At 44.3% G+C, this 26673-nt stretch overlaps 1 protein-coding gene across 4 annotated transcripts in view; it reads left to right on the top strand.

Moving 5' to 3' along the window:
• ASAP1 (ArfGAP with SH3 domain, ankyrin repeat and PH domain 1) overlaps positions 1 to 26673 on the top strand; it is a 287158-nt gene that overhangs the window by 159475 nt on the left and 101010 nt on the right. For all 4 annotated transcript variants that reach the window (XM_081071137.1, XM_081071139.1, XM_081071140.1 and 1 more), the window contains one exon: positions 10086 to 10158. In XM_081071137.1, coding sequence (XP_080927263.1) covers positions 10086 to 10158 — 73 coding nt within the window. The remainder of the gene's footprint in view (positions 1 to 10085; positions 10159 to 26673) is intronic.

Below are 26673 nucleotides of genomic sequence, written 5' to 3' on the forward strand. Positions count from 1 at the left end.
CGTCAAGTTTGGGGTGTGGTCCTGGAGGAAGAAGTGCATTGAGCCAGAACAGAAATACTTAAGAGAACTTTTGTTTGTGAAATTGCCAGCTCACTGGCTCTTCCCTCTCCAGTCTTGCTCAGTTACCTTCCATTCCCAACACATCAGCCACCAGAGTTCTTTTGAAAGTAAGGACGAATCACTTCTTTTTTGTTTTTTGTTTTTTAACACCAGTGGCTCCGTATGTCCCTAACCATTGCCTTCAGAATAAAAGCCAAACTGCTTTCCATGGCCATTCCTCCCTGCACAACCTGGCCCCCTGTCCATCTTTTTATCCTCCATGCGGCCCCGCGCGGCCCCTTGTTTCGGGTACCGGGGCTCCTTGGCACTTCTCAACACCGAGCATACCTCTTCTCAGAAATGTTGGTATGTCGTGAGTTGTTTTCTCTCTTCTACCTGCAAACCATCTTGTCTTCACCAGTACCCCCACATCTAGTGTGGACCGTGGCCTGTGCGGGGAGTGGGTATTCGTGATGGACAGGCTAGTCTGTGGGTGTTCCTCCCCGACTCCCTCACGTTCCTCAGTGCGGTCTGTACACTTGGGGACCTTTCCGTGGGCCAGAGTGGATTAGAAACACCAGGCTGAGAAGCTAGTCCTCTTCTTAAGATAAACTCCTATTTTCTTTGCTGACCCCAACGCAAGCCAACCAGTTCTTTTCAAAGAGTTTTCCACCCATCACTCTCTGTACGTTTTTTCAGCAAGTCATTGACATTTTCAAGGCATCTAGAGGCTTTCACAAGCCTGTGTGTCTCCGTGTGTCGTCGAGATTAGTTATTAACATTAAACCTGTTTCTCTGTTTGCGGGTGTTCATGTGCCAGCCGTGATGCCCAGCCTCGGTGTGTAGGTCTCTGAAGGCGGCGGGGTCCGCCCTGCCCAGGGTGCTCCTGAAGCTCAGCGGAAGCCATCTCTGTGGTTTGGACTAACACCTTCCCGCAGGGCACCGTGGTCAGCCGATGGGCCAACGTGCAGTGGTGGGAGGGCAGCGTGGCTGGCACAACCCCGGCCCACTGCAGGCTGACCTCTGCCCAGTTTGCTTTTGGGACCCCTCCCCCTCTGTAAAGAGCTCCTTTAGGTTTTCTGCTCCTCTTGAACCCCTTGTCAGAGAACTCCTGGAATGGAAAGGTAAAGGGCATGGGAGTTGTTTGTCCAGTGGCCTGATGACGGAATCCTTGGCTGAGTTTGTGTTTTAAAGGGTCCTGTGTCCTCTAGACCCCACTGTGTCAAGTTGGAAGGTTAGAGAGCACAATGCTTACGAACCCAGGCGTTAGGGTCGGGAAGCTCTGTGTCTGACGAGCTGCAGGATCGAGGGCCAGTCTGAGCTTCAGCCTCTTTTATCAGCAAAATATGGGTAACAACCTCCTTGTAGGTTAGTGTGAGGAGTAAACAAGATCTTACGTATGAAACACATTCGTGTTATTTTTATCATCATCATCGAAGTGGGGAGAAGAGAGGTGAGAGTTAGCTAATGTAAAACTCAGAGGGCGGTTAGAAAGGGAAATAAGGGAAGAAGGAAATACCCGTGTGTGCTGGGATTACGTGAGGAAGGCGTGAGCATCCGAGAGGATGGCTAACATGACCACCGTCACAGGGCCAAGCAGGAAGGGACACCAGGTCTCCCGGCCTCAAAGCGTGTGCTCTAAGCCCCAGCATCACACTTTTCGAGGTGGTGCCTGGCTCCCCAACCAGACCCTGCTGCTTCCAAGTCCGGGCATAAACAGGAGAGTTGAAGGCTGGACCTGTGAATAGGTGAGAGCTGATGCTGGAATATCGGTGACCACGTAGAACTTTGAGCACCCTGGTAGTAACTGGTGCCAGTGGCCCAAGGCCAGCAAGGGTTGTGGCCTCCAGGTGCAGAGAACAAGCTTCACAAAGCAAAGCAGCCGCAGCTCAGCCCTCAGACGGGTGAGGTCTCATTACAGAACGCGTGGAATGCTCTGCTTCTTTATGACGACAGGTTGGACTTTGAGTCTTGAAGGGGACAGGTTCCACTTTCTCTGTTCACAGGGCAAGAGGCAGGGTGGTGTGGCAAAACGAGGACTGAATAGGAAAGCGTCCCAGGCCTTCTCCTCACTCATCGTGACCTCTCTACGAGGGCAGTTACTTCCTGTCTGGGCCTGCTTTTCTCATCTGCAGACGAAGAGACAGTGCGAGTGGGGAGGCAGCCCCGGTGCATACTGGAATGGAGTTTTGTGAGGCTTCCTTGGCAGCCTGAGAGTGGTGAATGGAGGGCAGGGTGTTCACCAAGACCTAGGCCTTCACAGGGAAAATAAAGTGGTTTCATCATTGATACCTCATAGATGTGGCTGACTTTTGAAAGGCAGGATGATCCCGGGAGATGCAAAAGTGAATATTTCTATAATATGTGTCACCCAACTCAAAAATCTGTGCTGCTGTATTCACCTTAGCTAAGATGGTGCTTCCTTCAAGTGATGGAATAAACAGTTACGTTTTTAAAGTAAATCGCACGTAAGAAATAAAGAGCGTTTTGCGAGATCCAGTCTTGTTCTGTAACCTTTAATTCTCGATGCATTTAATATAGAGGCAGGTTCTTTGGACAGCTGTGTATTGCACCGCTGCTCTGGGCCTGGAATCGTTCCTGCACGCAAGCTGTGTGCACGCCCAGCGGGTAGTGTGTGCATACACAGGAAGGTGGGCTCTTGGGAGTTACCGTTTTATGTGGTACCTTTTCTTTGGCTTGGAAAGTTGACGGGTTGGTGGTATTTTCTTGCATGGATGGAATGGTCCTTAGAGTCGTTCAGGATGTCGTTCAGCAGTTGTTCAGCCCCTGAAGCTGCTACGTTGAATCTTTGCTATAGATCTGAACTGTGAAGTAACTTGTCGAGTGGGGCCAAAACCCTGTGGAGTTTAACATCTACAGACCTTTGCTGACTGTGGGTTACATTTCACTCCAGGTAACCATTCCGCTATACGTAGCAGACATGAAACATTTCTGATGGGAGTCTGTATGAATATAGGAGAACCTGAAACTTCAGGACACATTTTATAGTCTAAAACAGCACAAACAGCTTAAAACCGGGGTTTGTGGATGACCTGTCAACTTTCCATTTTTTGGCTGCATTATGCAAATCAAATTTTATTTTAGGTTGATCATTTCCCCTGTTCATCAGCCTCATTCGATTCATATTAATCTTGAAACTAACAAACGATAACATCTTAACCTCTTCCTTTCCTCTAAGCTGCTGCTGCCTTGTGACAACCCTACTGTAACTGCTGGCATCCTGCAGCTGCCACACAGGGTGATTCTCAGCGCCCCAGACTTCAGCTTCATAAATTCATGGGGTCTGTGCTTCCAGCGTTTGAGCTACGCTGAAAAGAAAAGGGGGAAGGAGCAGGCTCGGCCCCTTTCGATTGGGGACAGGTTTGAGAGAAGGATTTCAGTAGAGAGGTCAGCTGTTGCAAAAGCACTGAGGTGGGAACAAGCTTGATGGGTTCAGAAAAACTGTGGGTGTGGATTAGACATGAGTGGTGGAGAGTGTGGGAACAAAAGTCAGGGGTCGGGGGTGGCAGGGCTGGGTCACATAGGGCCTTGCAGGCAGCAGTGAGGACCTACATTTTACTCTAATCACAGTGAATCCTTCCTCTTCCCTCCCTCCCTCCTGGCCTTCTTTATCTTCTTCCTTCTTCCCTCCTTCCCTGCTTGTTTTCCTTTCATTCGATTTAGCCAGTTCTTACTGAGCATCTCCTATAGGAAGAAAGAAACAAACATAAGTATTATCCTTTGAGAACTTTCAGTTGATTGCGTAGGGGAAGAGACAGAGGTACCTGAACACCGAGAGGGCAGGGGAAGAATGAAGTGGTACAGGAAGTGTGGATACAACCCCAGACTAGCAAGGATTACTATTTTATGAGTAACTTCTTTCATCCATCTTACCAAAAGCAGTACCAGGCTTCCCATTTACTATTCTAGCAGAGGGTTTTATGGTGGTGTCGCTGTGGCAGGTGGAAGTAAGGGGCATGCAGCTGGGAGGCAGGTAGGTGCGGTATTGGGTTTGCACACTCAGGCTCATGCCTGTTGCAGGGTCCCGTGTGTGCCAAGCACAATTACTGTAGGAAGAAGTGAGCGAAGGACGTAAAAACCCAGATTTGATGATCCTCAGGGCTAATACTCACTTGCATGGCTCGCCCAACCCCCCTCTTTTTTGAGGCAGTGGACATTTTTCATTGTGGCTCTCTCTCCTGGCACCTTTACTCACAGTGCCCTCTGTTACCACATTGGATTGCCTTTGGGGCTTGTTGCTGGTGCACAGTGTCAGTACACACATCCGTGGTCTAGGATGGGGGGCCTTCGGATGGACAGATAATGTACTGGTTTGGCTGTGAGGCTGCAGGAGAACTTACATCTCTGCTTCAGCCTCAGGGAATGTGGAGTTAGGCACCCACCCCCTCCTGCAGCCTGAACCCCTGGCTTCCCAGTCCTCCCTGCGTGTGCACACACACACGCATGCACACACACACACGCATGACTGCTCAACAAGCTGAAGCCTGGAGCAATCAGGGCCTGAGCCAAACAAGGCAGAGTACTCTGCCCTTGTTGTTCCTGTTAAAGGGTTTACACGTAGGTGAGTATTTGCTTTGTGGTGGTTATGGGCCAAATGCATCTATTAAACTGCAGGTTTAAAATTACCTCTTCAAGTGCGACTGTAAAGTAATAAAATGGAGACACTCCCTTTTTTTGCCTGAGTAAAAGCTCTTTTCATTGAAGAAATCACTTTGCTAGCAGGAGTACTTGTTTCAGCGATGGTTTGCTGTCGCTGCTCCAAATAACTAGGTAGTTTCTCTCTCAGAAGTACCTTCCGCGGTCAGGGTAGTGATCGATAGCTGCCATGTTTTGAGCACCTGCCCCTATGCAAGGCTCTGTGCTGGCCATTTCCACGTGCATTCATGTGCTTAACGCTCAGCATGCCTTGTCCCTCGGCATATCTCCAAAAATTCTACGCTGCCATTGTCATCCACTGTTTGCTTTCTCCGTAAGTGTGCACATAAGATTTGGCTCCAAAGACTTAGGCTTAGTGTCAAAGCTCTCATCTACTCCGAACAGGTAAGAGCAGCTCTTCCCACTTGAATATGTTGACAAGAAGGTGCCACAGACATAGAAAGTAGTTCTAAAACCCATCATCTTAATGAAGCATAACAGTGGTGTCGCCGTTGCTCGTTTGACACAAGTATTGTGTTTCCATAAAATGGTTTTTAGGAAAGTTGTCGGAATAAATAACTGTTTACAAAACTTACTTAAAATGTATAAGTTCTGCCTAGCCTATTAAACAGTTTATACACTCATTTACTCTTTGGCTATTCAAAACTCTTAGGGGAAAAATTATAGAGCACCCCATTTTCTAAGTTCAAAACTTGACTTGATTCAACCATTTGCAAGGCAAGTCTTACTCTGCGTACCTTTCTGTCTTGTGGAGCTGAGAATACTCTTTGTCCCTCGTTACTTCATTTCGTAAGCATTTTTGAGCATTTGCCATCTGCTGGGCACCGGGCTTGGGAATTCAGCCGTGAGCAGGTAACACGGGCCCCTGCCTTCTGGAGCTTCCATTCCTCTAGTGGGGGAGACAAATACCATAAAAGTAAGCATGTCGCCCAACCGATCATTTCAGGGCGTGGTAGTGCTGTGGGAAAAAGAGCAGGAAGTGTGTTAGAGTAACTGGGTAGGCTGAGGTGTGTGCCGACCTAGAAGACCTCTCGGAGGAAGGGGCTTTGAATCTGAGGCCTTACAAGAAGAGAGCCAGTCATCTGAAGCGCTTAGAGAGGAGAGTTCCGGGCAGAGGGATCAGCGAGTGCAAATGCCCGAGCTGGGCACAAGCATGGCCGGATCCCCGTACAGCTAGCTCCGAGACCATCTGTTGTGCACACTGCTCTGACCGGGGGGCACCATTCGGCCTGGAGGGTATGAAAGGTTCCATGTCCTACCCGGAGTGGCCTCAGACTCTAAGGAATCTTTCATCCTCATGTCTGGTTTGTTATCATTTGTGCTGAAGCCTCTGGTTGCAGCTCTCACAGAATGCTTCTGGCAGTATGGTTTCTCCATCATTCTCCATCTTTGCACCATGTGTCTTCTCTGTGTATTCAGATGACCAAACTTGGTAAGACTAGGCACAAAATAAAAGTCACAAGTTCCCCATCAAGGTTGGAAGTGCTTCTCTAGGTCAACGCCCCTGCTCTTTAGTAACGTGGAGAATGTGAAGTTGCTGTGTTGCAAAATTTTAAATAGGGAAGATGTTATTCTATTATTAGAGATAAGCCTATTCTCCTGGGTTTGTTTATTTGTTATTTTATCCTTTTTCCCTCTCTGCACCTCTCTCACACACCCATACCCTTTCGAGTTAACTTCAGATGCATACTTAAAAATGCGGGCAGTTGTAACAGACTTTCAGTGGGTCGAGAGGTCTCATAATGTGACAGCCCGTATTATCTGCCACTTTTTTCTTTGCCTTTATTTAATTTTACATGGACGACATTTCGAAAGATGTCACTGCAGGTGTTGCTCGTCTAGTGGCTGAGGGAATGGCATGCTGTAGCACGTTGAGATGTGTTATTTCTGGAGGGAGTCTTGTTTGATGGAACGACTGTCCCTGCACTCTCTTAAACACAGAGCCCTTAAAAGTCCATTTTACTTGGCTTCTTTTTGCCAGTGGCCAAATGACACTAGAGTGTCAAAAGAGAAGTGTCGCCCAGACTGAACTGTGACCGGGAGCTATCAAATGCAGATGTTATTAATAACCTTTAAATGTAAGGGTGTGAACTTTACACGCTGTTAGTCTATAGATGAGTTGGTAAAAATTCAACATAAATTCTGAGAGTTTTCCTCAGAAAAGGGTGAGAAAGGGGAAGCAGATCACCGCAGAGGTCTTTCACAGCCCTTGGCTCATGGGGAGGCGTGAACTCTAAATACGCATACACGTGAGTGCCCACTCATTTCCCTTTGGGTAGGCCCATCCTTACATGGCCATCACTCGTGTACACAAATAATGTACACGAACTGGTACATTATTTTCTTTCAGAAATAGATCTTTTTTCCTTTCTCAAAAAAAATTAAAGAAATGGTAAGATCAGGAAGAAACATGGGCGTGCTTTCCAGAATGGCTAGGTGGCGGGGTTGAGTAAGCAGACCCTGGTTCTTACGTGATGTGTGACACTTGGCAAGCTGTTTTACTTCTCTAAAGCCCAGGGTTTTTACTGGGGTCAGGGGGAGGAAGATGGCAATAATATGTATATAAAAAACAAATGGTGGCTATTATTAGGATTATTTTGTAAGAGTCCTTGCCACAAAAGCAGTTCATCAAAGGATAAACCCATTGTATTCAGCCTCTTACATTTCTGCTTATTTACACATACTTGCATTACCTTCTTTCCCTTGCACACTCCTCACAACCTACATGTCTTGTAATTTCTTAACTCAGATTCGTCTCGGAAAAATGGTAACAGCCCCCCCACCCCCTTAAGATGAGACTCTTCTGGTTTCCATTCATTGCAGGTATCTTTGGGAGGCAGGACAGGGTCACTGCTCGTGGTTAGATTAGGTTCAGTTGTCAAGACTTGGGTTCAAATTCCAGCTCTACCACACTGGGCAACTACAACTTTCTAAGGCTCTGTTTCCTCATCTGTAAAATTGAATTTAAGAGTAATACTTATTTCATAGGGTTTTTGTGAGAATTAAGTGAGGTAATCTCTAAGTGATTAATCTCTAAGTGAGGTAATCTCTAAGTGATTACATCTAAAGTGATGTAAAATCTAAGCACCCTTTACAGTTCATGCTAAGTAAGCACTTATTAAAATGTTATCTTCCCTCTTCTCTCTAAAGTACAAATCTCAGATCTTTGAAATAACTCAAACTTGGTCTCTTCCCCGAAACTGTCTCATAAAATACAGTTTCCTTAAGTGCAGTATGCAGGGTCCCAGGTGTTACATGAGATGATTTGAGGTACTAAACAGATGAGCATTTTGTACAGTTCGAGATGCAGTCATTTTCAGGGTACCTGCTATATTAACGGTATATGATCCTTGTTTTCTTTACGGTAGCTCTTTACGATGTATTTACATCTAAACAGAATGCAAATGGATTGAAAGAAATATATTAATTAGCGATGCAGGTAGGACGGGGCTGTGAGAAGATTGGGGCTGTGAGAAGATTGTGGAGGTGGAATGTCAGTCGTGGCCACGGTGGAAACAATGTTAGACTTGCAGCCTGAAAACTGGTTTTTAATCCCAGCGTCCCATTAGAGTTGGGATTTGGTAGACATGGGTGTGCAGGGTGACGTTAGCACTTTGTGGCTCTGTGACTTTGGCCAAGTTAGTTGATCTTTACCTCCTTCTCTCCCTCCTTTCCTACAAGTATTTGTTGACTGGCCTACCTGAAAAATGCAGATGCTGCTTCACAGGGTTTCTGTAAAGATGCAATGCAAAGAGAGAAGGTACTGAAAGCATATGTATCTTGTCCACTTGGTATCTCTTCTATACCAAGCTCATGTCTGGTGTGGTAAGTACTCAGAAAGCTGTAGTTCTTGGGATTGCGAATGACAGAATCCCAACTTCAGCTAGCTGGAAACCCGAGGAATTTATTGTCTTGTGTACTCGGTCTACAAGAAGGTGAGCACTGGAAGCGAGGACTCAACTCAGATGCCACCGGGACCCTCTCCACCTCTTTTCTCTAGTGCTCTGTCTCCATTGACATCATTGCATCTGGTCAGGTTCCTTTTGCACTGCTGGAAACAGACTGATTGGTGGCCCCCAGGCTCACCTCACCAGAAAGGGACAACAGCACTTTGTGATCTCTGTTCCCAAGCCCGGAAATCCTAGGAAGGACCCTGAACTCAGCAGGGGTCAGGTGCCCACTTAGCCAGCCATGGGTGCTCAGAGGATAGGAGCCAAAGGAAAGGGCAGCACGTGGGTGGACCCCATGTTGACAGCGTCTGGAAAGACCATTTTGCAAGAGATGGGGAACAACTACCCCCTTCAACTGCCTGTGGGCTCAGGGAGGGGAAGTACTTCATTTACCGCTGTGGGCTTCAGTGTTCTCATCTGAAGTGTTGAGGTTTAGGTGATGTCATGGTGGTCAGTGCACATTTACTGTTCATATATGCACGTTTATTATTAGTGCTGTTGTTGCTCCTGCCCTCCGAATCTTGACACACCATCCAGGGTTTCCCAGCCTGTGAATCGCTGATCTTTGGGAGCAGAGAGGGGCTCGAAGTTATTTTAAGAGGTTAGGGCAACGTCCTGTATGTATACTGTATTGAAAATAGCCCCTTTTAAACTTGCTTTTGAAGTGTAATACACGTTCTGGAAAAGAGTGCATATGCTAAATGCGCAGTTTGATCAATTTTCACAGTCAGAACGCGATTGTGTATCCACCACCTGGATTAAGAATCAACACTGACAGGCCCCTAGACGCCTCCCACTTTAACACAAGTAGGTTGATGTGTTGATTCATCATGTAAGAAATCCTTTAAAAGCACCACCATATCACAGTAGCATTTCCATGCTGTGCTTTGATAGGAAACAATATTAAAATACAACTGGCATTATGTCATAGAATTATTTTTTTTTCACACTGCAAGGGATCCTCAGATTTAAAAGTGTTGGGAAAAGCTCTTCAGGTCACTCTTACTTGTTAATAAACCCATAAGTGTTTTCTTTCTGGCTGAAATTAACCATTAGGTGATAAGATGAGCTTTGTTCCCTGGGTCTGTGCATTCATACCTTTCTCCCTTCCGGGTTTGCAAATTCTCTGAGAGGAGGCCTGGGTTCCGATTTCCTAAGTGTCTTGTGTTAGGATGACAACTGACTGGCAGCCCCATTACCCACGTCACTCACGGCTTTATGGAGTGACTGCGTTTATCCCGAGAACAGAACTACTCAGATCCTCCACTTCCAGCCTCTGCAATGGTTCACTGTTAATAAACATGTCAATTTTATATTGCTGCACTACTCAGCAAAACAAATGCAGTTACAAATAGGCTTTTAGTTTTTAATTTACCGATTTTTCCAATGTATCTTTCCCCCTCTGTTTTTCTCTTTTAGGCTCTAGACCAAGATAGAACAGCTTTACAGAAAGTGAAGAAGTCTGTAAAAGCAATATACAATTCCGGTCAAGGTAAGTAGTTACCGAAGCAGATAACATGATTTATATATATATAAAGTCTACAGTTTTCTCAATCATTTGTAAGATATTAAGTTTATAGAAGACATTGTAGAAGTAGAAGAATCAGTAGTTCAAAGAAATTCCATTTTTCTCTTTTATTCTGTCTCTTCTATCAGTCCAAACCAGTTACTATTTCCAAAGTAGAAAGAAGAAAAAACATTAGTCGCAGTGGGTTTTAATATACATCTAAAAACTTCGTAGATGTGGGATCACTTTGTAAGGAACATAAATGTCTGACCACTATGCTATACACTTGAACCTAATAGAGTGTTGAATGTCAGCTATGATTGAAAAAGAAAATTTTTTTTTTAAACTTAGTAGAATTATAGGTAATTTTGCCACAAGTGACATATGAGATGTTTAAAATCTCTTTGTGTAGTTGGCCAGTCTTTTCAGTGGCCACAGTTAAACACATGAGGCTCTCTTCTTTCTGAAGTGTACCTGTACACAAGTGAAAATGAGTATTGGTGACAGACATGGGTGAAAGTTAGACAGGAGAAGGGGGCAGGCAAGGAGATGGAGCCCTGGACAGGCCTGCCAGTTAGAGACTTGTCTTGTGGCCAGCGCCAGGTAACGTGTAAGTAAATTTTAGCTTTGGTCTAGCGACTTTGTCATCTTGGGGACAAAAGTATGTTGTCAGTGGATAAGAAGAACGAAACCAAATTAAGAGAAACCATGGGGAACCATGAGAAATGGTAGGTTTGAGGGCTGCAGGGAAGGAGAGGCTTGGAAACAGAAAAGGAGTTTCAAGGACTCTGACTCACATCTTTTGTTACCATTATTGCAGTACCCAATCACTTACCCAGAAGTCAGGTCTGTAAGCAACCAGTTGCCTGTAACACAGCAGGAAACCTGAGGGGAGGGCAGCAGGGTCTAATGGAAAAGGCTCAGGCTTTGAAGTCAGGCAGGTGTACATTTGTCCTTGCTCTGCCTCTGACTGGTAATGTGACTTTGAGCTGCTTACTTCATTTTTGTGGACGTCCATTTTCTCCCCTGTGAAACGGGTACCATGGTATTACAAGGTTATGCAAGGGATTTAATGAGCTAATATCTATAAAGGGCCTACCACCTCATGGGAGGGAGTTCAGTAAATTCCATATGTTTATATAAATTCTGTATTTTATTTATATCCTCAATGGTCATAAAACTATAGAGCTGAAAGGCACGCTGAACAGGGCAGAGTGGACCCTCAGATACTGCACAGTCTGCCTCTGCTTGTCATCCTAGCTTTGTCCCCACTTGTTAAAGTCAAGTGAATTATGTAACTTCCCGTGAATCTTAAATTGCTTCATTGTAAAATGAGAAAATAGTAACTGATTTGCAAAGGCTTGTCTGGGCTGAAAGAGGTCATATTTAAGGACCCTAACAAACTGCCTGCCACGCAGGTAGTAGGTGCTTTACACATGGTAGGTGGAGGGAAATGGCAGCGAGAGCAATGGCATGGGTTTCTTCTCCACGTTCATGCAGTCGCTCTACAATACCATTGGGCCAGTCTAATTTTATAAAGCACTTCATGAACCATTGTCTGCCTCAGGAGTAAATGTCAGCTCTCCATAAGGTTAGGGTTTATGCTCCCGGCTCCTGGCTTGTGAGCCCCAGAAGGGAGACTCAGCTGTGAGGCAGCGCCACGTTTACTCTGCTCGGGGCTCCACGGGACTCCTTTTTTCCCAAGTGTTCTTGCACAAGACATATTTCCTTCCTTTGCCACAATGGCCACATCAGTTAGCAGCTCCCACAAAGATGCTTTCCTGGCAGGGCTGTGCTGCTTATTCTTTAAAGGGTTCCCTTGGTCACAGCTGTCCTGGATATGGCAGAAGGGAGCAGTTGTCCTGCGTGTGTGTAAGGTGGGGCGTTCAAGGGGCACATGCAGAATTTGGTTTCCATTTCCTCCCTCAGACTGTTCTCTCCTTGTGGTTGGGGCCATAGATAACTGAGCTTTGACCACCGGCCACCCCCACCCTGGCCTGGATTAGCTCTCTGGGTCTCTGCTATCTAATAGCCTAGCTTCTAGTCCATGTATGGCTTTTTAAATGTAAATGACTATTAAAATCAAATACAATTTAAAATTCAGTTCCTCGATCTTACATAGCCATCTTTTGAAGGCTCAGTAGCCACATGTGAGTAGCTCTGCAATATTGGACAGTGCAGACACAGGACGTTTCCATCATCGCAGGAAGGTGCTTGGCTGCTGTAGGACGTATATCCCATTGTATTATAACCGTTGGCCGCTCTCTGTTACATTGGACCGGTGAGTCTCAACCTTGGCTGTTCCTTACAATCACCTGAAGAACTCTTAAAACACACAAAAGCCAGGATCCGTGAGGCCCACATGCCAAGAACCATTCCACAGTAGGGCCCAGGCATCGAGAGCAAAACAGCAGTCCTCCCCAGGTGATTCTGATGTGTAGCTGCCATCCAGAACCGTTGTCCGGGCCTGTCAGCTCCTTGCCGAGGGCTGGTGCTATGTCTTGTGTGTTTGTCAACATCGTTTGTTAGTTTGTTCAACAGATACTCATTGAGCACCTGTTACCTGCTGCTATTCCCGGTGTAGGTGTATTGGACAGGTGAGACAGAATCTCTGCCTCCATGAACTTGATGGTGCAGTGGGAGGGCTAGATGGCCATCAGCTGATCACAGCAGAAAGCATTTATGATTAGGAACAGGACAGTGCTGTATACAGGAAAGCTTACAGGGTACAAAGGGAAATGACGACAGGGACCTGACGTAGCTTGACGAGGATGCTGCGGGGAATGCCTCCCAGAGGACATGGCATTCTCTGGGTCTTGGTGCTGTACCTACCTAAGCCAGCAAGCCTCTGAGATAGGTTGCCGCTATCCCCATGTCATGGTGACGAGGCTGAAGGTTAAAAAGCCAGACTTCACCAGGATGTCATACCGACCAGGTAGTGGAACGAGAGCCTGACTCCAGCTTTGCTGCTCCCAGCTGCGCCTGCCTGTCTTCTACCTGACACATGGTGGGGGCTCAACGAGTGTGGAAGGAATTGCTGCTTGTTGGCTGGATAGGTCCCTGAGAAGCTCTCTGTGAATGGCTGTTAAATATTCACTAATCGTGAATATTCACGAATGAACGGATCAAATGTAACCTCCCAGCATTGTAAGCCATGGGATGATTTTGGTGGTTTCTGGATGGCTTGGACATGTGGGGATAAACTCAGGTCTCCCAGACTGCTGGGGATGGGGGTTGTGCAGTCACCAACCGCCAGCGCACACCCAGGTTTGTGGTCAGCTTGTGTGGGCAGCGCTAGGACATTTAATTCTGAAAACATAGCTAGAGGAGGAAAACAGTGGTGTTGCAGACCTTCCCATGATACACGCACGCTCAGTGGATTCCAAGCTGTTCCCCGCCAACGGCTTTTGGCCTCATCCAAAGAAGCCACAAGAGGCTGAACCCTGGGATCTGTTTCCCAGTGTGTGTTTTCATAATTTTCTTGTTTTCTCACAGTGCTTAAGTGACATGAAACCCATTGATGCTTAAGGAGCATTTCTGTGTTTCTGGTTTCAGATTACCAGCCCCCCCACCCCAAGTCATTTGAAAGATGGTTGACAATGGTGAAGGGTCTTACTCTTAAAATGTATTTATTATTTTTACACATAAGCTTTATCGATACCAATTAATAAACAGTATAATAACAGAAATTTTATTAGAAAAACAAATTATCTCCTTTAGTAAGTCCCTTAGGTTGAAAATGGCTTTGGGAATCTGTCTCTTTCTCTGCCGTGTATGAGGACATTTTAAAAACAAAGAACTGAATTCTGTGAACTGCTTGGGTCAAGGGAAAATTTTCCCAGCCATTCAGATTTTCTGTATTGTTTCTAAGTGTTGAAGCCTTAACGTCATTAATCTGTGAAATATATTGTAATTTAGAAGGTGTGCCTTTGTGTGTGTCTCTCTCTCCTCTCTCCCTCTGTTCTTCTCTCCCCCACCCGCCGCCAGTATATGTTTCAAAAGCCAGTAGTTTCTTGAACACTGTAGAGGCTTTAACATAAGTTGCCATCTTGGACACTTTTTCTTTCAAAAGATGGAATTTAATTCTCTTCCTCTTGACCGTGTGCCAGACTTGCAACTCTTCTAACGTACAAGATGCCATGTGGTTTCCAGGACCAGTTCATAAACGACATAGCTTCCACCTGAGTCCTCCCCCGCCCACCCTACCTCCATCATTGGTTTTGGAGGAAGCCCGCCAACATGTTGGGAGGCCACTCAGGCAGCCCTGTCGTCAGGGGGTCTCCCACCAGAACCCACCACGAGCGTGACTCTCTTGCCCCTGTCAGACCCCCAGGTGACTGCAGGCCTGGCTGACATCTCCTCCCGGTGTGCGGGTCAGAGCCCAGGTCACAACAGTACAGGTGAGAGCTTCTGCCCTTGCAAACGGGCATGTGCCTGCCTGTCGGAGGCCCGGGGCCGGTCAGTGTGTGTCTCGCGAGAGAGAAGAGCTTACTCCTTGTCGTGCTGTTAAAAAACAAAGTGTACACACTGTACTTCTGTAAAACGCAAGGACGTATTCATAGAAAGCAGGGATGTACCAAATTTATTGTTCTGTCAGATAACTTAGTTGAGTTGAATTTGTTAATCTTTCTGAACAGATTTATTATTATTATGTAAACACACACGTGTACACTTTTCCTTAGGAGTAGACCTAGGATATTCCTGCTTCAGTAGGTCTTTTCTCTGATATTTATTTTTCACAAATCCAAATGTGTATTTTATTATTATATGGCAGCTTCCAGGATTTATTTAGAATACATTTTGGCTTATGAGTAACATGTGGTGCCCCCTAGAAATCTATAACATTGTTATTCTGAAAGTTGGGACTCTTAAATCCTTTAATTTTAGTGAATAAAAAGATGACAGTGGTATGTAATTTGATTACAAGCATATGGAACGGAAGTTTTATTTCCAAAATATGGCTAGATTGTTGTAAACAGTTCCACAGCTTTTTTTCACTTACAAAGAGAAAGCACTTGGCTTTCTCATTGCCTTGCCTTTTATTCCCCCTCTTTTCAGGTAGAGTTACACAGTAAGTAGTTTTATAAGAACATTTGTGTTTTTCAAGGCAAAATTAATGTGATGTTCGCCCCAGATTTTCATTTTGCTAATTTATCTATTTTAAGAAACAGCTCATGGTATGTGATGAATTCTAAGATTTTAAACGTAAAATGTTAAATTCATCAATTGCTAGGAAGTGAATGTTTTTATATCTAAGTAACTTCATTTTTCCAGCTTACATTTTGTCAGATTTAAAGATATAATATGAAATGAATTGTAACTAAATTTGGTAATTAAGTTTGGTGTCTTACCATGGTGTCTTTTTAATCCTGTTGTAGTCAGTGGGGAGAAAAAGTTTCTTAAAACGAATAGATAAGAGATAGAATAAATTAGAATTGTAATAGAAAGATAAGAAGCATAAAATGTCAAAAGTCTACAAAGACCAACTGGTCTGTGTTTAGGAAATTTTATATTGTTTTTTTAAGTCTGTGGGGTTTTCTGTTTGGTTTTTTTTGTTTTGTGTGGGGTTTTTTTGGAATTAAACTTGTTAGTAAAAAAATAATTCTAAGCTCTCAGAAGTAGAAGGCTTTACGATTAGAATGCTGTAAATACCTTTTGGTGATAGTGGTGATTTGAGCAAAGTCTACAAATTACTTTGGGCCCTCAAGGCATTTCCCATTCTTGTGGGTCCATTGTTAACTCCTCCTTAACAGGTGAAAACAAATTGATATAATGAGTTCCCTTAGAATGGTCAAGGAAGGAGGCTTTTTCCAAAAGGGAGCATACTTATCCAGGAGAGTATTATTCCTCAAATTATGTGGGGATAAATCCGAAGGAATTTAAAAAGCTACCTTTAGAAAATTGAAATCTCTTTCCAGAATAATCTTACAACTCCAGGCTCTTTAGGAAGTTCCAATTTTGTATTCAGGCTGTTGGTGCAAATATTCTGTTACTTGAAATCAGAAGCTATGGGTGTGTGTGTGTGTGTGTGTGTGTGTGTGTGTGTGTGTCACATTTCCTCCGTTTTGCTGGTCTGGAATGAGTGCTCTTAGTTTTAAAATGAGTTAATTTTTATGATGTATGCTTCCATCTTGACTCAAATGATGATTTAGCGTCTGATTGGTCACCAGGGAGCATTTTGTCAGAGAATACTTTGAGCAGTTGTTTCTTCATTTCTGAAAACGGGAAGTAGTTTCTACCACGTTGGACTGTTGTGAAGAGTAACACACGTGGTGCAGGTACCCAGTAATGGTGGTAGTGATGATGACCTTCATCTCATCAGCTTGAGGCTTTCCGAAATAGTGGGGAAAATTCCAAAGCAAACTGTCATCTTAGATCCACTACCACGCAGGTACATAGCAGGTGCTTCTCCTTGTCCCCCCACCACCACCTCAAGCTTCTGTTTTCTCACTTCTCAAATGAGACAGTAATACCTACCTTGTTGTGAAAGTTGGAAAGGACATATTTAAAATATGCAGTAGGATACTACTGGGACGTAGTAATCATCAGTGTAATTATTATAATTACAATTAGCTGCAACAATTTAATCAAAGCTGCAAAAATTTTAGCCAATATTTTCTTCAAATTACTTATTTGTTCTTATATTTTTTCCTTTTCTTTCTAGGACTCCAGTTACATTTGTGTTGGACTGCTTGATACTGTCCCACAAGTCATTGAGACTTTCTTTATTTTGAAAACTCTTTCTTTATTTTGTATACTCTGTGCTTCAGTTTGGATAATTTCTACTTACCTGTCTTCAGGTTTAACAGCTCATTTCTTCTGCAGTGTCCAGTCTGCTATTAGTTTCAGCCAATTAATTTTTTTTATCGTTCATGAAATTCTTAATCTCTTCAACCATTTAATTCATCTTTTTCTATGGAGTCTTAAAAATATTTGTGATGTTTATTTTCAAGTTGTTCTGTACTAAATCCAACATCTGAGTTACTGTGGTTCTGTTTGTCTTGACTTTTTTCTCTCTGTTGATTTTCGGCTACATTTTTTCTGTTTCTTTGTGTGTCTAGTAATTTCTGTTTTCATGGTAGACACTGTGAGTTATATATTGTAAAGTCTCTGTTTTTGTTGTCTTCCTGTGAAGTGTGTTGTGTTTTATTCTAGTGCACAGTTAAGTTGCTGGTGATCACCATCACCTTGATACTGTAAAAGGCTTTCTTAGAGGATGTTTATTTTAGTTTTGCTCGTAGTCCTAGCATGTAGCCCTTAGTCCTACAGCATTCTCCATACTCTGAAGGCATGATCCTTCTGGGCTTTCAGCACAAAGTTTTACAAAACCTTCCTAACATTGTGGGACTTGAATTCCAAACGTTTTCTTTAGCTTTGGGAAGTTGCTGAAATCTGCTTCACTCTTTGGATGTGGTTTTCTGCTGGGCCCCTTGAAGTATCATTCATGCATATATGCAGTTCGGGATCAGCCAAGGGTTTCAAGGGAGAATATATATGGATTTGAAGGCTCTTCTTTTCTTGACTTTTTCCTTTCTAGAATTTCCCCCGTCAATTTCCAGGTGCTATAGCCACCCCAACCTCTGACCTCTGACACCTCTGCTCAGTGAAAAGCCACTTTCTGCTTGAGTTCTGATTTTTTGTCCAGTGTGGACTGAGGTCTGCCCAGAGGTGAAAAGCCAGGTAACTGTGGTCTTCTCTAGTGTGGTTCCTTTCCTTGAAGGGTAATATCCCCTCCTGTTTCTGCCTGCTTTTATTTGCTTTCCAGTGGCTTCAGACAATTGTGTTTTATATTTTGTCCATCATTCATAATTGTCAATGACAGGAGCATTAGTCTGGTACAAGTTACTCTGGCAAATTATCCACTTCAGACCTTTAATTATAAAAGTTATATATGAGCAATTCATTTATCAAGCCTTTCTTGAGCATGTAGCTAGCAGGGATTGACAGAACACTCTTGGCTCACCCCGAGGTGACTATTTCAGGGTAATTGGACTTGAATATTTGACAGTATCTGTAAATGACTTAAGTGTCCTCAGCTTGGGTTAGGGAACCTCGCATGCCTGAATACAGGAAATTGGCATTTAATTCATTTAATCAAAAATGATTGTTAGTGCTGGAGAACGGAGTGGGTCATAGAATGAGAGGGATAAACAGTGATTTCTGCACTCCTGAACTTGCAGTTCATTGTAAAGTAAATGTGTTTACCTTCCAGTCTATTTACCTTCCAGTCACACTTTGCGGTTAGGTTTTAAAGTTTGCATGTATAAGTGGAGTCAAAACAACCCTTGAAGATCCTTGGATGGCCTGTAAAGTAACACTTAAAATATAACTCATTTGCTGTATTTACAAAGTATTGGCATTCCTTTAGGAGCCCTGGTATTACGCGCGCGCGCGCACACGCGCGCGCGCGCACACACACACACACACAAACACACACATATACACATGCAGTCATTAAAGCAGTCACCCTTAGTCCAAGGAGAAGCTCCCACTGTGAATAGGTGAAGAAAGAACAGATTGGCACCATTGCTCATGCCCCCGCCCCCATGCTTAATGAGTTGGGGGGGGTTCCCAGTGCTATTTGCATTGTTTTTCCTCTCTCACTCTTGTTCTTTCATATTTACTAAGTTAAATCTCATCAGTCAAAGGCACAGCTGTGTGACAGCATTGTGGTTTTCAGTCCTTCCAGACTAATCCTTTTAGTGCTTACATAAAGATTCAGGTTCCTGACTAGCTACAGTTTTCTTTGAGGGCCACTTTTGTGCCTTAAACAGACCCTCCTTGACAATTACAGTCAAGATTCTACATCCTGTCCATACCTTGCTGCCTCTTATTCCAAATTCCATTTTGACCCCACTTTTGGATGGTTTGTGTCTCATCAAACTAGGATTGTTTGTTCCTGTATGAAGTGTTGCACACACTGTAGCAGAGTCTGGAGGAATGCAGGGCCTTCAGATTTATTTGTGTGGATGGTATTCTCCCCAGGTCTACTTAAGTCCACCATCTTTCACATGCCCTCCTGACCACGTGGAATCTCGCATCTGTGAAGCAGATCCATCACGGTTCTTCACATGAGACACCATCTTAAGGCATGCATGCTCTGTGATAGCCTCTGGGAAGCAGTCATGCGTGTGTCGAATTCCATTTGTGGTTTGCATGTGGACGTGAATTTTAAAGTGTCTGTTTCTAGGACTGATAGGGACTGTACAGCTGAGTCGTTAGCCAGAAAGATAACTACTTATTGAATTTTCTGATGCCCCTTTTGGGGATAGAAATCAGGCAAGTTGGTATTGATTCTGAAGTGTTTATCATGGATAATCATTGCTGTAAGACAGAATGATTAGGGGTTGATGGAGGATGGCTTTGCATGGCCAGTTTGTCACTTGATTCACAAACAACAGAAGGATATTCTCAGATCTTCCATGCCTCCAATAATTGATCAAATATATACTTTTTCTCTACGGAGACTTGCAGGGGGCGTCCACTGTGAAATACCTGGGGCTGATTTTTCTAAGTGGCATTTTCTGTTTGTTGGGGTTTTTTCCCCCGCTCATTGTGAAAGTATAATGTATATTAGCACATTTGCTATAGAAAATTCAGATGAGCTAAAAGAAGTATTAATTAGCCATGTTTTTTATTTTTTAAATTCTATTCTATTGTGTATTCTGAATGACAGGGGACATGCTCAGGTGGCTCCCACCACATTTGTGCCCATTCTCTTTCTTGGCCACACTCAGGGTGATGCCTTTTTCAGGGATTCTGAGGTGGAGAGACCTGTGTTGCTGTTGCGCTTGGGGGTGTTGCATGCTGCCTGCACGGTCAGGGGTTGGAGCAGTTCTGCTGAAAGCGCAGGGGCTCCCAGGCCTGAGAGCTGGGATGTGAGCTCTGCTCTGGCCGGAAGCAGCTGAGTGTTTCTTAGCAAGTCCCTTCAGGTCTCAGAACCTCGGTTTTCTTATCTCTGATACAGGGAAGGTGATCCTGACCTTGTATGTTTATGAAATGCTGGTTCTGAAATGAGAGGAAGATTCTTCTGCAGACCTAAGGGGGAATTTGGGGGTCCAGCAAATAATGCCTTTCCCTACCCAGGACCTCGGCTGGAGACGGCCGCCTGCGCCTGTGGGTCTCTCCTGTCGCGTGTGCTGTTGCCTTCCCTCGGACTCACTGGGCCCTGCACCCATGGAGGGCGAGAAGGTTTTGTCTTTAGATTCAGCTCATGTTTTCTCTGTGATCCTGGCGTTCTGGGGGTCATGGATCCCTTTATCATCAGAGAACAATAGGCCTTCTCCTCTGAGTTTAAAAAAAAAGAACTTGCAAGGCGGAATTTTTCAGTCAATTTTAGAGGTTTTTGGAACCCCTGAAATTGAGGTCAGGACTACTGATTGCTACAAATAGTACATAATCTATGCATATACTCTGTATAGTACGAATGCATAAATAAGTCGTTAAATAAATAAATAAGCATTCATTAGAAATGTACACTTTGCCGACACGGGTGGGTGATCAAACAGTCTGGAGAGCACATCCCTGCCCGGGCCAGGTCCTATTCTCGGATGCCTCCTCAACCCAGTGAGGTTTTCTTTTCTAATTATTTTACACATCGTTTATAACCAAGAAGCTAAAGCTCAGAAGGACTACGGGATGTGCCCACGGCCACAAGTCTAATGACTTAAATAACCTTTGGACCCCAGTACAAGTGCTTGATGAAACTTCTGAATTAAAAATAAAATACAGGGGGCGCAGTTTTCAAATGCCACCTATTTAGGAGAAAGCTCGCCTCCCCTGGACGACGGCAGTGAGACCGTAGGAAGCTGGAGTAGTCCAGGAATTGGTTGTTTGCTTTCTAGCTTGTCTTCAAGGCCAGATCTCAAAGCATTAACATTACCGAGCGAGCCATCAGCAAACCAAAGTGTGATGTGTATTTTATGTGGCATTTTGGAAGCCTGAACGATGGAGCCAGGAAAAAGAACATTTCTGCTTCTACTGCCATGAAGCAAAGTTCAAGTGCCCTGTAAATGCTGAGTAATCGCCCTGCCGGGCGAGCTCTGCGGGCATCTTTTCCGGGGGCTGTTAGTTAATGGATTTGTCAGTTGCTGTGGAAATGGGAGTCTGCATGCTGCGTTTCCAGATAACAAACTCCCTAGAGACTGGGGCAGATTCTTACAAAGTCTTGGCTGGAACTTTGGAAGAACAAATCCAAATTCAAAATGACCCTGAGAAATTAGAGGAGTGAATCATCCAAAGTGGCATGAAGGAAGGCAATTATAAAATAATAAAAAAAAAGTGCACAGGCCTTTTTGCCTCCAAGGATGTTGCCTTTCATCTTAGCGGTAAACCCGTGCAGTGAGTGGTGGTGGGAACAGATGAGGAAACTGAGGCCAGGGAAGTGAAATAACTTGCTCATCATAAGTACATGTTGTATCTAGACCAGCGAACGTTGTGTTTAAGAAAATGCCGTTTGTACATAATGAAATTATGTAATTTCATTAACAATTGTCACCCCAATAAATAAATTTAAAAAAAAAAAAAAGAAAATTCCATTTGGACTATAAATCCAGCCCTCATCCGCAGGGAGCATGATGTTTTCAGGGTCATCGGGTGGGTGCTGCTGTTTTATGGGGTGATGTGGCCCAAAAACCTGAGCTCCACTCTGACCAGGAGTAGAGGGCAAGGTTTTTATAAACTTAACCTACCAGTCCTAGATCCAAGACAATGAGCTCTGGAGAGAACCCCACGTTAGCCCCCCTGTAACTCTGCCCGCTCGTGCAGACGCGAGCTTCCTGACCCCGGGTACTCCGTGGCGCCGTATGGTATGCTGCCACCTCGTACTTGGCCTCTACCTTACCCCAGGGCTACTTGTTAACTAGCTGCTCATTCTTTACGTCTCTGCTCAGTTATCCTCTCGTGAAATCTAACCTGCTGCATCCAAGTTTTGCGACATGTTCATTTATCAGATCTTAACTGCCAATTATCAGATCTTACAATTGCCATACTGGGTCAAGTTCAATGAGCAACATATTTTCACACAGGGGAAAGAAAATCAAGTTAGAACTCTTCCTCCTGCCGTACAGATAAATCCATTGCTGATGGATTGTTTAAATGTTAAAAAGAGAATAAAACTAAACTAAATATTAGAAGGTTTAGGATATGCTTTAACATTAGAACCCTTCCTCGTATTATATAAACAAATACATTGCACTAGATTGAAGATTTAAATGTGTGGGTTTTTTTTTTTAAATAATATTAAACATTAGAAGGTTTAGGAACATAATAAGCAAGGCAGGAAACCCAAAAGTCTTTTGAGTAAAGATTGGAATATTTAACTACTTGAAATTTCAGAAGTTCTGTGTGGCAAGGGCACCACAAACAACGTTAAAAGACAAATGGGAGAAAATATTTGCCACACGTATTACAAAATATTGCTATCGCTTATGTAATTCAATCTTACAACCTGATATGAAAAGACAAGCAATGGGAAACGACGCCAAGTATGTGAACAGGCAGAAAAGGAAATGTGAATGGACAATAAAAATCAGGATACGCAGGCTTACTATAGTCAAGTTTTTCACATCCATCTGGCAAGAACTTTTGAAAAATTTCTATGTGCTGGTGAGGTCACAGAAAAGTAGGCTCTTTTATATTTGCGTGGCTGTTGGGGATGTGAATTGCTACAGCCAACCTCTTTGGAAAAGTTCTTGGCAATATTAATCAAAATTTGAAATGTACAGCCTACCCCTCAACAATTCTGCTTTTATAAACATATTTTCAGAGATAAAGTAACAGCATGTAAGAGCTTGCGTATAAGAATAGTTACTGCTTTTGGTGGCAAAAACTGGAAGTCTCTCAGGAGAAGAATAGTTATACAAACTGTGATATTGCTTTGGAATATAATCACAGTTAAAATAATTAGATTTAATTGTACTGAATCTCTTGATCTTTATTCACAAGGGAAAAAGCAAACCATGGTCTTATATATAATATCCCATTGGTGTTTTTTTTTAAGTGACAAAAGGGAAGCAAAGCACTATACTTCTGTGTGTCTGTATGTTTTAAGCATAGAGAAATGCTGTATGTTTTAAGATACCCTCGGAAGCATTCGCTTTGCACACATTTCAAGGAGAATGGGATTGGAGAAGGTGAAGGAGGAAATAATAATTTTTATTTTTATATATCTTAGTGTATGAGTAATCTTTGTAATTTTAAAAAACAAACGGAATTAAAATTTTAAAAGTGTGATTAGTGCTACAAAGTATGTGTAGGCTAGAATAAAAGCATTTATCACTTCCCCCTCTGTGCCAGCGCTGTAATTGATAACTCGTATTACATGGCTTTACTATTGCAGTTGCAGCTCATTGTATTTTATGTGCCTGGCACAGAGCCAATGCTGAGTATTTTTTGAAGGAAGGAAAAAGACTTCTTCTGAGAGGTTTCACTGCACACCGAGCATTTTACTGAGCATTTTGGTGCCTTTTGCCAACTGTGCCCACCCAACGCTGGGACCTGGGTGCACAACAGAGAGATAAAGTTGGGAACCTGGGCATTGCAAGAGGCTGAGGAGAGGAGTGAACCACAAGCTTGTCTGGGAGGTTGCACGTATACTTGACCTTGAAAGAGGCAAGCTGAGGCCTGGAACTTGTGACGGAGCTTGGCGGACTGGAGAACTTCAGCTGGGTTGTATGACTAGGATAATAACCCATGTCTCCAAGCCACGCTCCGGGGAACTGTGCTAAGCCCAGGAAGGTAAAATGATAAACACAAGTTGCTCTGGACTCTTGGCACAGAAGAGAACGTGCATAAAAACCCTGGAAAAGGAGCGAGGCCCCCAGGAAAGCATGTGGGAAGCTAAGGAAGTGAGATTACTTTGGAGTCAGGGATGGTACCTCACATGTCATAAACACCCACCTTAGGCCAGAAACTGGATGAGGCACATTGTATGCTTTTCTCATCCAGTTCGTGTAATAACCTTACTGGTAGGCACAACTGCAGCTAAGACGGCGGAGTCAGAGATCACGTATCCATTGCCCTTTAGCCGCAGCTGGTCAGGGGAAGACCTGGGGTTTGATCCACATCTGTCTTATATCCTGGAGCCCTCCCCCAAATACCATGATATTCAGGTTACACCGGAATTAACATCACAGTTTCAGCCCTAAGTCTCAGAGTGAACGAAAGTGATAAAAGTAAAGACATTTTTAGAGGCTCACCGTGTACTTGACAGGTATCATCTATCACGCTTCACGTAGGCCACGGAGGCCCACAAAAGTTCAGTGGCTTTTTCAAGGTCACATAGGGCCAGTCAGGACCAGAGGGAGACTCTCAGCAGGGACCAGGCCACTGTCCCTCCGCCACACGATGACGATCCCTCCGTGAGCATCAGGTTGTGCCTCGTCAGGTTGGGCGCTCGTGGGAAGACTGACTAGGTGTGCCTTGGAGGCCCACACTCATGCCAGAGAAATAGTCTGTGTGGGTTTCTAGTCTTCTCTGTGGGTGCTACTGCTTTCGCCAAAGAGTGTTCGTGTTAATGACGACGTCTTTACTCCTTAGCACACCCTGTAGGAGTCGGCCGGGTAGGTACTATAGAACTGTTCTGTAGATGAAACTGAGGCCCCCGAGAGCCTCGGTTGCCTGACCAGGGTCACAGGGTAGTGAGTGGCTTGAGCTAAGACCTAGCTTTTCAGGTCCCTTGATCATTCGACATCTGGCTCAAATTAGAAGCCTTCTAGGCGTTCCAACACTCGACCAAGCATATTGGCTAAGAGCACAGGCTCTGCACTCGGTGCCTGGCTGTGTGACCTTGGGCAACTTGTTTAACCTCTCAGAACCAGTTTCTGCATCGATAAAATGGGGATAATAGTTGTGAGCATTGACTGACTTGACGTAGGAAAAATACTTAGCACAGTTGCTGGCACGTGAAGTGATCAAAAATTTTGGCCGTAATTGTTGTTGCAATTAATAATTGTTAATTATCGTTGTTTTAATTTTCATTGTCTATATTGTGGGACAGGAGGTGTTTCTTATTCCCCCAGTTTCCTAGGTGTTTATCATTAAGCCTTTCTGGCAGCGGATTCCGGTCTCCATGACGGTCTTTTCCTGAGTCTGTCAGTGGGAAAGGGCGGGGTTTGGAATCAAAGGAGGGCCGGGTTCTAATGTGGATTCTCCATTGAGTTTCACTTTCTTACCTAGGAAACAACGGCCTTGCAGGAGCGTAGGATCTTCCCCATGATGGACCCCACTACACAGTCAGTGCTTAGTGTTAATACATGGCAGCCGTAGTTACGGCGACAGAATCAGAGGTTGGGTTGGCAGGCCGGTCGGGAGGTTTTCGGAAAGGTTCCCAACATGATAAGGTCTAACGCAGGGTGACAAGTGGGCAGACACCCTGCAGAGAAAGGCCTGTTTCACAGTGGCAGTGGTCCTAAAGATTCTGAGGAGGGTCTCGCTGGAGAACAGACAAGGTATTTTAAAGAACATGGAACTTGAATATTCCCGAGGCACTTGTCATCGCCAGCCCCGAGGAGGGTCCACTGAGTGCTGTCATTGGCTTCAGAGTATCGCTGGGAGCCTCTGCCCCGGGGCCACCCCTGGCCGACTCCACGGTGCTGGCCCGGGCTGGGCAGCCTGGTGCCATCGTCATTCTTGTTCTTGTCATTAGAAACACTTACGAGCGTAGGGAACCGTGCCGTGTCCCACTTCATCTCCACGAAACCTCTGTGAAGTCAGTATCATCATTGGACACGTCGCACAGCAGGGGACGATGAGGAACAGAAAGTTGACATTGGGGGACCCCAGGACCACGCCCAGTAAGCTGTGGACCTGGAATTTGAACAAGGTCTGTCCCACTTTAGGAAAAGGGAAAAGTCCCCAGCTCTGAGACCAAAAAGACTTCAGTTGAAGTTCCCCTATTTATGGGCTGTATGACCTTGGGCATGTTTTTTTTGTGTCTATACAACGAGGACAATAACAGTACTTACCACCTCGCTTGTTAATAAGAGTGAAGTAATGTAGATAAAGAGCTAAATGCAGTCACCAACACATGCTGAATTCTCAACTAACCAGCTATTACCACTGTTATTACTGGGCGAGTAAATCACTGCTTAGGTATCGCCCTGGGGGGGAAATGTTGGGACGTATGTAAAGGCCCCTTCAAGCTGCGTGGAGCTTTTTAAGTGCTTAGTATCTCTAAGTTATCCGGCCCAAGAAATGCCAGCCGCTGAAATCACGACTAAGTGGCCCTTTCAGGTTCAGTTGGTAAAACTATATTATTTTGTTCCCTTTTCACAACTGAAAGGAGTCACGTAGCTCTTAGAATTATCTTATGTTCCACAGCAATACCGTGAATGCCAGAAATTCCCTACAAATATTTGAAAAGCTTGGGTCTCCATAATGAATGGATCACATTTCCCTGTTCCCTATTCTTGTATTCAATCTCTATTCTCACCTGCTTTCCCCAGCCCCCACTGTAGCAACCTCCCAGAAGTCTTCTAGCACTTGAATGTAGTAAGATCT

This window comes from Rhinolophus hipposideros, assembly GCF_964194185.1.
Source record: "Rhinolophus hipposideros genome assembly, chromosome: 13".
NCBI classification, from domain to species: Eukaryota; Metazoa; Chordata; class Mammalia; order Chiroptera; family Rhinolophidae; genus Rhinolophus; species Rhinolophus hipposideros.